This window comes from Protopterus annectens, chromosome 4.part1, assembly GCF_019279795.1.
Source record: "Protopterus annectens isolate FY-2018-M chromosome 4.part1, PAN1.0, whole genome shotgun sequence".
NCBI lineage: Eukaryota > Metazoa > Chordata > Ceratodontiformes > Protopteridae > Protopterus > Protopterus annectens.
Genome location: NC_056734.1, coordinates 903,288,746 through 903,302,769, shown reverse-complemented (window position 1 = coordinate 903,302,769; position 14,024 = coordinate 903,288,746). Strand labels below are relative to the sequence as shown.

Here is a 14,024-nt window from a genome sequence, read left to right as displayed (position 1 = left end):
CATGCATGCTTGTATGCCTGTTGTGTATAGCATGTATATTATATGAGCATTTGCGTAACTGTACAGTTGTTGTTTCTTACCTTAGTAACACTCTTAATATTGTTTATCCAGGCAGTGCTGCTTATAGTCCGTACAACAGTTGCTGTATTTTGGACAAACGCTATCACAAAAGCATGAGTTATCTTCTGACCTGCATTTTACATTAGGCTGTAGACAACAGAAGGGCTTCCTCCGAGACCAGCACCAGTTTGGAGGTGCTTTTTCTGTTAAAAAATTTGAAAAGAAAAGTAAGTGTTCAAGCAGGTTGACAAACAAGTCAAATATTCATATTCATCGCCCTGAAATGCTAATCATACTGTTACAAGGACAATTACATTCTTCCATTCTATGATTTTAAATGCTAATACTTAGCAGTCCCTCATAGCATATAAAAGTAACGTACATTAATAATAACACTTGTTCAAGGTACAAAACATTTTGTTATATGCAAATTAATTATTGGATAAAACTAAAGACAAAATTATTGTTTCTAGCTTTGTAAAGCTGTATTTGTCTGCATATATATAAGATAATGATAATTTGTAAATAATTACTTGAAAAAAAACATTTAGAAAAAAAGGTGTAAAAGGGATTAAGGAAACTACTGGACTATGTTACAGTTTAGGATTTTTTATACCTAATTTCATGGCTTTATAATGTTACAATACATATATTTCATGTTATGAAGCTAAGTGGATCCCACTCATATCCTCTAGCCAGCAACATTTTATGATACGTTTTCCTCAGATGAATTCAAACTTAAAGTCATTGCAGGCAAAAGAAAGGTGGCACAAAAGTTGGTTATACATCACTGAATAGACTGCTGATGAGGAACAAGTTCATAAATTTAGAAATGCTGTCCCTATCCTAGAGGAAAAACTGGAAATACAAAGAAATATGTTTCAAAAATTAGAGATTCAAAGGTCGAAAGACAAAATCAGTGGTTTGGAAAAGTGTTCCTGTTGCCAGATTCTATGAGCATTAGGAGTTAGGGGAGCTTAACAGTTTTCTTAAAGTGCTAATAAAATTGCAGTTACAAACTCAGAATACAATTTAACAAGCAGGAAAAGAACAAGGTTGTTGTAATGTATGTAGGGAGTGTGGGAATCCCCCACAGTCAAAACAAAATTGTTTAAAAAGTAATGGTACATATATCGTCAAAGCTGGAAGAGCTTTGCCTTAAATTTTAAAAACAGTCTTCCAGCAGGAGCTTTGTTTTTCTAAATTTGAAAAGAACACATTTTCCTTCAGTTACTGACAGTTTAATTTAACTATAGAAAAAAAAACAAAGGTAATGCTTTGTATGGAGGGAATGACTGAATCCTCTTCTATCCCTCCCACAGAAAATGTAATAAGTGACAGCATACACATCACTAAAGCTGGAGAAATGTCATCCTTCTAGTCATCTTCCTGCCTTTAGTTGGTAGGAATTTTATTCAACAGCAGGAAAAAAAATGAAATAAAACTTAAATTACCACTGAATCTATGTCTCCGTTTTTTTTATTTGATTTTTTTTGTATAGTAGAGTACTGGCACACTACAAAACCCTGCTTCTCTCCCTCAGCAACAATTACTGTGAGGCCATGAAAGATTAGAAGCTCTTCTACTGCTCTGAGTACTTGGCCATCTGCCTAGTGCAGTTTCTGGTTTGTCTACTGTATTGTTATCTAGCAGCAGTACCTTAGCAAAAAAAGCTTGAATTTCCTTCTGTCTGGCTCATCTAGAATTATATAAACACTGCACCTCACAACATTTACTGGTGTAAGTGTAAAAGCACTAATTCTCCTTTCAGAGCTTTCCCATAATGTATTAGCGCAAGTAAAACTGTTCTCCCAAAATACTGTTCCACTGATACCCTGTAAGGAGGGGAATTCACTTACATGTTTTACTGCACTGGATTTCAGTCGTATACATTCTCTCTCTCTCTCTCTCTCTCTCTATATATATATATATATATATATATATATATATATATATATATATATATATATATATTTACATTACTGCATTATCCTGTTCTTGACTATGCAGTGGTCTGATTCATGGCTCCTTTTCTGGATCCTATAGCCCATCACATATATGATTGCATGTGAAAAGCAGCAGCTCAAGCTCTTTTTAATTCAGTCTACTCACATAGGCCTTCTACTCATACTCAAATACTAGGAGTTTGTCTCCTAAGGTCAGCATTTAATTTTTATAGAAATAACCTTTTAATAGCTCAGTGTTTTTCCAGACTCATGCATAGAAGGAAATTTTCACTAATTTAGAGAAATTTTAAGAAAAAATATATATTTTAATATTGTCCTTAAATCGATTCATTCCCAGATCTTACATATAATTAATCACACTGCCCATTTTGAATTGATATGGATGAAAAGCAGCAGCCACTAAAGACATAGGTCGGCTCCAGAGTACTGTAAGTGGAAACAACTACTACTTCATTATGAGGAATGTTCTCCCATTTAAGTCTTAATAATGTTATATTCTGTGCTTTACTGCATTGAAGGGGCTTGGAACACACGTTCATTTTAAGATTTTTTAGCAATTCAGTATAAATTAATTCATAGGTTTATAGGCAACTGCTAGGCTAGCAGCCCTTGCAGGTCATTTTAAGCCTACAAATCACCATTATGTTAACCTCCCCCATTCTTTAATTCAATCACCTGGAGTGGGAATACAACCCACAGTCTTCTGCTATTCTGCATCAAAAGTGAATATCTTACCTCTTGAGATATCAATGAATAATGTCAATATATCGATAATCGCAGCTAGCTATTATAGTGCCTGATAGGATTTCCCTGATCTCGTGACTCCTGAATCCTGAACGTGAGGACAGAAAAAAAGGTTATCTTTTTAAGAGATTGGAGTTAAGGACCAAAAAAAGAAACTCTTCTACTTTTCAAACTGTAGCAAGATGCTTCATACAAAATAACAAGTGGCTTGCAACAGCTATATACTACAAATAAAGTACTGAAGAACTTCAGCCTAACCAAAATTGCAATACTGTAATTCGTTTCTGAATACCGTTACTGTATTACCACTTGATTTGCACCTGCCAGTTTCACCCCCTAATACCTACTTTGTGCCCTAGCTACGTCTTTGGATTTATCAAAAGGATGTTTTTCGTTTTTATGTATCAGCAACAATTAACCATACTGAGTTTCTTACTTAAAATCATTAGTGAATTTTTAGCATTTTGTCTGTTCTAGATTGTGAGATGCATCATTCCACATTCTGGAGATGGAAGATTGGAAGATTGAGAGATCTGATATCAGACAAAACAAAGTTACTGATGAAAGCCACTCATTCCATAAATATCAAAAAATTAAATATTACCTGCTGTTTGACTCCACCCACTACAACACATTCATGAAAAAAAGAGAGCAAGAACTCATACAGCATAAATGAAAAACTTAATTAGGATACTAAGGACAATGTGCAACACAAAGGTATGAATTTAATAAAGCCTACATGGTGTTTTTTACAGTAGGCATCACTCCACCCTGCTTACATGAAAGTAAGCAGGTTTTAGATGCAATAAACACTGCTGAGCAGTGCATATGCACACACCAACACAGGAAGTTCCGTGGCATGCAAATCACCTCATAAGCAGGTGAATCTCATGAAACTGAGTGAGGTAGAGTGATCCAGCAAGCAGATAGGCAGCTCTTCAGACTCTGTGTCAGTGTCTGTAGTGTACACAGAAGAATTCCATGTACAGGAGTGTAGACAGACAAATCAAGCAGTAAAAATGTAGATATATGGACAGAAATGGCATACCACATACAGACATGAGCAAAGCTATCCTATGTTTCTGAAAAATTACAGAAAATAAGTTAAATTAATTTTATTTTTATGAATAAGTTTTAAAAAAAATTGGAAAACACAAAATTAATATGTGACAGAAATGTATTACAGGACCTTGTGTGGTACCTATAATGGTGCATTGGTGCTGTTGCTAATGTGATAGCACTGTGAACATGAATCACTATGCAAATGTGGTGGAGTTATTGAATAGCATAAATGGTAATCGTGTCCGCATATCCCCTTTGTGTAGGCAGGGAACCATGTTCGTCTTTACAGGGGAGGGTGAGTCCAATGACTTCTAAGCTTATTTCAGCTTTGCTGTGCTTGTTTGCATGGCATGCCACTATGCTGAAGTGTCCTTTTGTCCTTTTGAGGGGGTGTGCACTATCTTCTAAGCTTCGTTTAGCTAAGGGGTGCATGTTTCTGCAGTTTTGTGTGGTGCACCATTATTCTGAGCAAGGGAGTCTGATGGGGGTATGTGCTAGATGCTTAATTCAGTGCTGCTGCTGACAATAGGTATAGACAGAGAAGGAGAAGAGTGTTCAGGCTCAGAGAAACCTTCAAGGAGTAACACGAGCTGGAGATTGCAGAGCACTACAGGGTGGACAGGGTTATACTATAAGAACTCACTGAGCTCTGCCACACTCAACTCAGACCCAGAGCCAACAGAGAGGAACCCATTCCAGTGGAAAGGGTATGTGTAGCCTTTAGGATACTAGCTGCAGGTATTTTCCAAAGACCAAGTGGGGACATAATGGGGATCTCACAGGCATCATCATCTAGGGTACTCCACCAATTCCTGGATAACATGCTACCACATGCCACTGAGCACATTTCTTTTACCCTCACCCCTGAGGCGAGGTCCAGCAATATGCATCACTTCTACAATGTAGCATATTACCCTGAGGTACTGGGTGCCATAGACTGAATTCATGTACACATCAAGTCACCACCCTGTAAGGAGGGTAGAATCTATGTCAACTGCAAGGGGTACCACTCCATTTACTGCTGGTCATGTGCAATGCCCAGGGGATTACCATGAATGTGTGTGCTGGCAGCCCTGGCAGTTTTCACTACTTCCTTATCTGGCACACATCACAGCTGTACCAGATGTTTGCTAGGGGAGACATCCCACATGGCCATTTACTGGGGGATGCTGGCTATACACTGGAGCTGTGGATGATGACACCCATCAGAAATGCACACTCACACACCCATGGAAGAATGCCATAATGATGCACATTCACAAACTAGGAACATCTTAGAGCGTATGTTTGGGCTTCTGAAGTCCCACTTTCAGTGCCTTAATGTATCTGGGGGAGCTCTGTAGTACTCTCCAGCCACATGTGCACATATGTTCACAATATATGCCATGCTACACAATATGATCATGTGGAAACAGCTGCAGCAGGATCAGCACAGGGAAGGGATACACAGCCCCCAACCAGTGCTAGGTCAAAACAGCCACAGTCGGACTCGAAGGAGGAAACCCCTGATGATGTCCCTGTAGGCAGACATAAGCATGCCCAGTACACCCTGGCTTTGGCTAAGAGACAACACGTAGTACATTGACTGACATCCTAGGGCTCTAGGGACTGACACTTTACTCCTACTCACATACATATATTAAAAATTTGATGCCAGGCAACCCACACAACCTGTACCAATCCATGTATTGACTGTGTACTGCTTGCATTACATAGAGTCTGCCCTGAACTACAGTCCTGTCAACTGCTGCATTCACAAGGTAAGTCTCTAACCTACACACTACTTGTAAGGATTACTATAATATGGTATTGTATGTATGGATCTGCTGCATTTATGCAAGGAAATATAGTGGGTTATGTGGACAGAAGTAACAACCACATGAGACTACAGATACCCAGTCCAATAGTATGTGTTCCCTAATAATCACTAGGCCTCATGTTTGGAATATTCACTACATCAGTCAAGGGAGATATTAAACAGTGGGGTCACATGATATTTGGACCACTGCCTATCACAGCAGGTTATACGCTGTTGTTACCCCACCCCAACACATTAGTGTTCCCATATAACTGCTTTAACAGTAAGTCAGCAATGGTTTATCAGCAGATCAGGCAATCTCAGTGCTGTAACACAGAAGTCGATCACATATTGTATGTCACAGGTAATGCGGGAAAAATGACATATGTATTTATGTCATTGATAACTCCTGTCTGTATGGCAGCCTGTGTGTCTCAGTGGAGTAGTGAAGTTAGCATGGGTGATGGTGTTGATGGTTCCTATCTGGAAGTAGTCACATCTTTTGCATTTGTGGTATTATTATGTTGTTGCTTTCACAGACTGCCAGTCTGTGTGTGGTTTAACATTATGAGCCTCAGTCACATACTAAGTACAGCAGACAGCTGGGGAATGCCATGGGCATTATGAGTGAAGTGCAGTGCTGCAGAAACAGGAACAGATGTCATTGTCTGTAACACACAAAATCCTGGACAGGATTACAAGTAGGTATGGCCTGGAGTCACTTTATAAGTACGTTAAAATAATCACTATTCTGTCGCCCCTTCATCAAAATGACCTGTTATGTACAGATGTCTATATATACAAACATATATGTATACATATCCATTTCATCAAAATTACCTGTTATGTACAGATGTCAATACATACAGACGTATATGTATACATATCCATCTGTCACACTCTCTCTCTCACATACTGTACATAGTATATCTCTATGTAGTGTCCAATAGATATATACTGATATATATATCTGTATATATTAAAATGATTCATAGACTCTCCCCATATAGCTGCATAGCACATATACATTATATACACAAACACACACACACACACACACACACACACACACACACAGCTACATTTATATATACATTCCTGTTATATACATAAATATATGTGTGGATGTTCGTATTGTCCTACTTACCCAAATAATGGTGAGTAAATCTGCACTATCACACATCCATACTGTTCCTCAAAGGATCCAAGCTAAGAATACAACAGTAGATGATCCACTTACCTACAGACACCTGTGCCTGCTGGATGTCACCACGTAGATAGACAGTGGTGAGCAGATGGTGTAATTAATATTGCCAACACACGCATGGACATGGCACAATGTTCCTGCCCACAGATTTGTCTATCCAAGTGCAAACAGTGACATATGACCATACTGGTAATTGTAAACACATAGTTAGGATAATAGTTATCTCACTGCTAGGATACTAGATGCAGATAAATGAAGCAATATCACTGCAGGCCACAGATGCTGTTCAATACAAGTCTAGTTTGTGTAATGCACAAGTACTGTGCCTGCAATCACATCCACAACAGACTTTACCTGTGGCACATACGATAAGTACTGTGATATATAGTGTATAAGAATATATAAGTAGGTGTTCTAATCACAAATCAGACCACTTGGCACATGTGTGCTTGCGTCTATATTCCCCTGAAAAACAATAACCATGCCCTCATGGGCTATCCACCTGCAATGTTTATGCACTTTTTGGCCCTGTAACTTGCTGCTGGCTTCCAAACTACCCTCTTCTACAAGTCCTGATGATGTCATCCACCTTATTACCAGCTGACAATGTAGCATCAGATTTAAGCCACAATGTGTGTGATAATGCAAGGTATGGTATGTAAGACTAGATAGGTAGGGGTTATAATCTCACTCCAGACTACTTGGTGTGTGTGTGTGTGTGTGTGTCTGTGTATCCCCTTGCAAGTCAACTGAAATGCCCTCATGGGCTATTCACCTGTAATGGTTATGCACTTTTTGGCACTAGCTTCGAAAGTGACCTCTTTTACAAGAGCTGATGATGTCATCCACCTTAAGACTACCAGCTGACAATGTAGTATCAGAATTAAGCTGTGTCATGTGCAATAAGTACTGTGAGCTATAGTGTGTAAGACTAGATTGGTAGGGGTTATAATCTCATTCCAGGCTACTGTATGTGTGTGCGTGTGTGTGTGTGTGTGTGTGTGTGTGTGTGTGTGTGTGTGTGAGAGAGAGAGAGAGAGAGAGAGAGAGACTAGATATGTAGGAGTTCTAATCTCATTCCAGGCTACTTGGGGTGTGTAGGGGCTCTAATCTCACACCCCAAAGAAAAATCAGGATTAACACCAAACATGCTCCTTGGTTAACAAAGGAAACACACTCACATGCACAAAAGCGATAGTATCTGGAAAGCCTGACAGAAATCCAAATCCCCTACCCTGCTACAAAGCTATAAAGAACTAGGAACTATACCAAAAAAAGTGTTTATCTTGATGATAAAAGTTTTTACAATACAGCTCAAGCCAGTCACCTCCCCAACCCCCAAAAATTCTGGTAAACCATCAACAATATCTTTCACCCTGGCAATCCTTCCACCCCAAACCCCTTCCCTAATAAGTCACCTCTAGAGACTGCCACCCTGCTCAATACCTACTTTATAGAAACCACTCACAAACTAACACCCTCAAACCATAATTCCAGTTCAACAAACTCTACCCCCCTTCCACCAACACTAACAAAACCCCTTTCTCTCTCAAACCTGTTTCTATCTCCTATATAAAATCTCTTTTGCATAAACTTAAACCTGGCTCCCCATCTGCCAATAAACTACCCCCTCTTTCTCAAACTTGCTGCCAACGCCATAGCTTTTCCCATCTATATACTAATAAATAGATCTATTCTAGAAAGCACTCTGCCCAATATTTGGAAGTCCTTCTATACTGTACCATTGCACAAAGGAGGTAACTCCACTGACCCCAACTTCTGACGCATAGCCATCCTATCTCCTCTCTCTAAAATTCTAGAAAAATGTGTCCACTCCCAACTCCTTAAATACCTAATATAAAACAAGTTTTAACCCCCCAATCAACATGGTTTCTGACCTAACCACAGCACTGCTACTGCTCTCCTATCCTTTACTCATACAGTTGCTGAGGCCAGAGACAAAAAGAAACTTGTATCCTGTCTCTTCCTAGACCTATCCAAAGCATTTGATACTGTGTCACATTGCAAACTACTAACTCAGCTAAATTAATTTAACCTCTCTTCTTCCACTGTACAGTGGTTCTCCAGCTATCTCTCTAATAGACTTTAGTCTGTCCGATGGCTCAACTCCTTCTCACCTTTCTTACATATAAAAACAGGGGTCTCCCAGGGCTCTATCCTAGGTCCCCTACTATTTAATATCTTCACCAACAATCTTCACTCTTCTTGCTACCACTCTACCATTGTCCAATACGCAGATGACTCAACCCTTTTCACATCCTACAATAATATATCTGATCTGTTTTCCCTTACACAAACCACCTTCTACTCCATTAAAAAAACTCACTCTCACACCATAAATCTTCCTTCTCTATCCACTCACTGGACAGCACCATCATCAACGCCGACCATCATACTAAACTCCTCTACACCATTATGGATGATCAGCTTAAATTTGACCAGCACATTCATCTGTGAATCAAAAAGACACACCAAAAACTAGGGTTATTGTACTGCAACAAAAAAATCTTACTCCTAATACCATGTTCTCCCTAGCTAGAGCATTCCTACTACCAGGCCTTCTCTACACTTCACCCATCCTCTCTAACCTACAATCCTCCCTAATCTCACAACTAGAACAAACGTACAATAAAATTGCTAGATTTGCAACTAATCAACCCTATAAATCCCACCATTGCGTAGCTTTAAAACTACAATGGCCAGAACTCTCCCACCATCTCATATCACAACTCCAAATCACCCACTCCATCCTATATAAATCTGCCAGCCACTCCCTCTTTTCTCTTGTATCTTTCTACACCCCCATCAGACCACTCAGAAGCTCAGACCAACAACTCTGCCATACATAAACCAAACAGAAACATAGGTAAAGTACTCTATAACCACAATGTGTCCCTAGCCTGGAACAAACTACCTCAACACATCAGAAATATCCCAAACACTACTCATTTCAAAAAGCAATTAAAACAATTCATCTTAAGCTCATGGATCTGCCCTTGCCAAGAACCTACTTAAACCCTCTCACCCCATCCAACCCTACATCACATCTCTCTCCAAATACTTCACTCACTTACACATCCTCACTATCATTATTCTTCTATTACTTTATTTCCCTTGTATCTTTTATCATACTAATTCATGACACATCCCATTATCCACTTCTGTTCTCATTTTATTTTCTTTTTCCTCCAGTAATGTCTCCCTGCACTACTCCCACACAGTGCCCTATCACTACTTGGCAGTTATTTCCTATTTTACCTCAGGCTATAATACATCTCAGACTGCACTACTTCTCTCACCAACATAATTTCCCTGCTATACCTATAGTACACATGCTCACTATTCCTGTTTCATCTTATTTAAAAACTCTATTATATTATTTAGTATTCACATTTTCCTTCTTGTTCATTGAAACTCTTAACTTGGTCTTCAACTCTTTTTACCACTTACCTATACTGGCCTAGACTTATTTGTTAATATCTACCACAAACTATTTAAAATGCTATTAAAAAAGCAGCTAGTATTAGCTTCTTTATCATATTGTACTACTGTAATTTCCTTATTGCATCTTTTTCACTATGCATTATTTAGGTAAAACTCTGAATGTATGTTTATTATTAAACTGTTTGGTAAAACTCTGAATGTATGTTTATTAATCTATATGTTTTTAGATTATTTTTATTACCGGAGCTTTTCTCCTTGGGTCTCCACTGAAAATGGCCCTCTGACACAGCTGGACCAACCCGGTTAACAAATATCAAATAAATAAATAAAAATAAATAATCTTATTTCAGGCTACTTGGGGTGTGTAGGGGTTCAAATCTCATTTCAGGTTACTTGGGGTGTGTAGGAGTTCTAATCTCATTCCAGGCTACTTGGGATGAGTAAGGGTTTTAATCTCATTCTAGGCTACTTGGGGTGAAAAAGAGTTCTAACCTCATTCCAGGCTATTTGGTGTGTGTGTGTGTGTGTGTGTGTGTGTGTGTGTCTGTATGCATGTGTGTATATGTGTGACACTGTGTAAAATGAGATAGGTAGGGGTTCTAATCTCATTCCAGGCTACTTGGTGTGTGTGTGTGTGTGTGTGTGTGTGTGTGTGTGTGTGTGTGTGTGTGTGTGTGTGTGTGTGTGTGTATATGTGTGTGTGTGTGTGTGTGTGTGTGTGTGTGTGTGTGTGTGTGTGTGTGTGTGTGTGTGTGTGTGTGTGATAGTGTGTAAAGTATGGGTTCTAATCTCATTCCAGGCTACTTGGGGTGTGTGTGTGTGTGTGTGTAAAACACTAGATAGGTTGGAGTTCTAATCTTAATTCAGGCTACTGGGTGTGTGTGTGTGTGTGTGTGTGTGTGTGTGTGTGTGTGTGAGAGAGAGAGAGAGAGAGAGAGAGAGAGAGAGAGAGATGGTGTGTAAGATGAGGTAGGTAGGGATTCTAATCTCATTTTAGGCTACTTAGGGGGTGTATTCCCCTGCAGAACAACTGGCATGCCCTCAAGGGCTATCCACTTGCAATTGTTGTGCACTTTTGGCCCTGTAACTTGCTGCTGATTTTCAAACTGACCTCTTCTACAAGGTCTGAAGATGTAATCCACCTTTAGACTACCAGCTGACAATGTAGTATCAGATTTAGGCCATGGCATGCGTGATAAGTACTGTGAGCTAAAGTGTGTAAGGCTAGATAGGAAGGGGTTCTAATCTCAATCTAGGTTACTTGGTGTGTGTATGTCCATGTGGCATACATATGATCACCTTGTTAACTTACAAATAGATAGGGTTTTGCAGTATTTTATTTGTAGTGTGTAATGTGGTCCCCCAAAGGACTGACCACAACAAGGTCTGCTGATGTCATCAAGCATATGTCCTAAACTAATGGGACTAGCAGACATAAGGTGTGTTGCATGCATCACATATCATAGGTCAGTGTTCTCATCTGCAAACAACTTACTTGCTCTGTGTGTGCCTTGGTGTGTCCTGTACACAGTGGTTGAAAGTGTTGCTAGCCTCAATGTAGCCATGTTTGTTTGTGAGCCTTTTACAGCATTTTCCATCTTGTTATGGAACCATAAGATGTTTAAATTTCACTAGCATAATAGCCATATTGCCCTCACAGTCAGACATTTTTATAGGCATAGTTACAGGATCAGCACATATTGTCTCAGTCCATGAGGGACACAGGCAGATGCCCTGTGTAGAGATGATGGTTGCCCAGCCAATCCTAGAGATGGCATGTGCTGAGGTGCACTGAGGTGCCCTGTGTGCTATCAGGCAGGGTTCTGTTTCAAGGGTGTGTTTAAGTCTGCTAGACAAATCTCTCCCACAAGCATGTAATACTATTGTCACATATGCGGTTAATGTCCTTACAGTGAGTTATCTACTATGCCTCCTACAGATAGGCAGCATATGCAATCAATCAGGGTCACACATTGCCCCATATGCAAGGCACAGATCACCTCTGAGAGTCTATATTCCACAGGTGACAATGGCACTCATTGCAGGCGATCCCCATTGAGCATATACTGAAGACATGAAGTGTCCTTGTGAGGGACCATACTGTTTTGTGCAATTGCCAGTACTGCTTGGAAAGGTACATTAACAAATGGCCAATGCACTCAGATAGGTGACTGTAGCCTCAGCTATGAAATATTATTCCTGCCATGCCACTGCAGAGACATGGTGATCTCAGGCCCATTAGGTATAAACCTGTGTGGCCAGGTCTGTGTGCCCAGTTCTTTCACCTCTGAATATGTACATCACATGTTGTGGCTGATGTACTACTTACCAGGTACACGTGTCTAACTAATGGAAATGATACCACATATATATTTGCATGGGGTTTATGGCCATTAGTATGTCAACGGGTATGTGTTCACAACACCCTCTTGCAGGATAGTGACATACCACAGAGACTCCTTGAGTGCTGACAATTTGCAGGCATCAGCCAACATTGTTAGTCACAGTCAATCAGTAGTCACGTGTATTGTGGTTAAATGGATTCCAAGCAGTAGAGGACCCAGGACTGCACCCTATTGAGCATTGCTACTTACAGATCAGCTATTGGAGACTGATGTCCATGTGTGCCATCAACTGGCCAATTAGGCATCCATGATACTGTCATTGTAGGGGTCACTAAGTGGGTGTGTTGTAAACCTTTCCTGACCAGGGGATATAGTCAGATGACTTGGCTCAGTGTACCCTTACCCAGGTCTTTGTGGACTGCCTCGGAAATGTCCACCATGTGTAACAGTCATGCTCCCCCTGTCACACATCAAAACTGTGTACAGTCAATTGTGTGTAGATCACATATATGCATGCTGATCAGCTCCATGATGATAGCCATTACAGGCATACAGTTATGGATTCTTAGACAAAGAGATGTATAGTTATGTTGGTCAGTGAATGCACCACCTCTGTGCAAGGGTATAAGAGTTGCCATTGCCCACTCAGCTGTTGTGTAGCCAGTGGTGTCAGTATGAATGCAAGGGTTTCCCAATGGTGTTAGTAATCCTTGTCAGATTGCATATGGGATGCAGCCTGGAATGTTAGCATGTGCAATAGATGCTGTGCATCTTCCAATGAGAGGCCGGTTATGAACTGCTCTGTAAATATGGAAGTTATGGGACAGACTATAGGAATGCCATGTGTCACATGTGGTGGGGATAAGGGTGTGTAATTGATGCAGACAGTGTGAGAGTACAGGTTATGTATGAGTACAGACCCATATGTGGCATCATGATGTATGAGGTCACCAACAATCTAGGCCTGTCCTTTGAGGTCACACATGTAACTACACTGTGTGTTGTGGTTCTGCTTTGAGTGGGTGGCCACTTTTGTCACTTACCATGTCTACACAACATCACAACAACACTACAACACTATGTGCTTCTTTTAGGTGAGGAGGTAGTGCCTCCATGTTTGGGGGGCTCCCTCATCCCAACTGTCACACAACACTGTTCACCTGTTATTGTACAGCCTGCTAATGGTAGTTGTCCACCAGTCAGGTTTGCTGAGCCATGACGAGCCTTTTGTCCCTCCTGTCATGTACAGCTGAGTCCATGCAGTTGTAATGCTGCTGACATAATGCATGGATGTGGAGCTCTGCATATTTGCCTGTCCTGTCTGAAGGGGGAGTTGCAGTCACATTATGTCAACCATCCCACAGAGGGTAGTGAAT

The 14,024-nt window shown here is 40.2% G+C and overlaps 1 protein-coding gene across 2 annotated transcripts in view; it reads right to left on the bottom strand.

The window, feature by feature from the left end:
- Positions 1-14,024, bottom strand: part of LOC122801112 (receptor-type tyrosine-protein phosphatase eta-like) — a 1,724,431-nt gene that overhangs the window by 1,135,510 nt on the left and 574,897 nt on the right. For both annotated transcript variants that reach the window (XM_044070641.1, XM_044070642.1), the window contains exon 10: positions 81-263. In XM_044070641.1, the coding sequence (XP_043926576.1) occupies positions 94-263 (170 nt within the window). In that variant the 3' untranslated portion in view covers positions 81-93. The remainder of the gene's footprint in view (positions 1-80; positions 264-14,024) is intronic.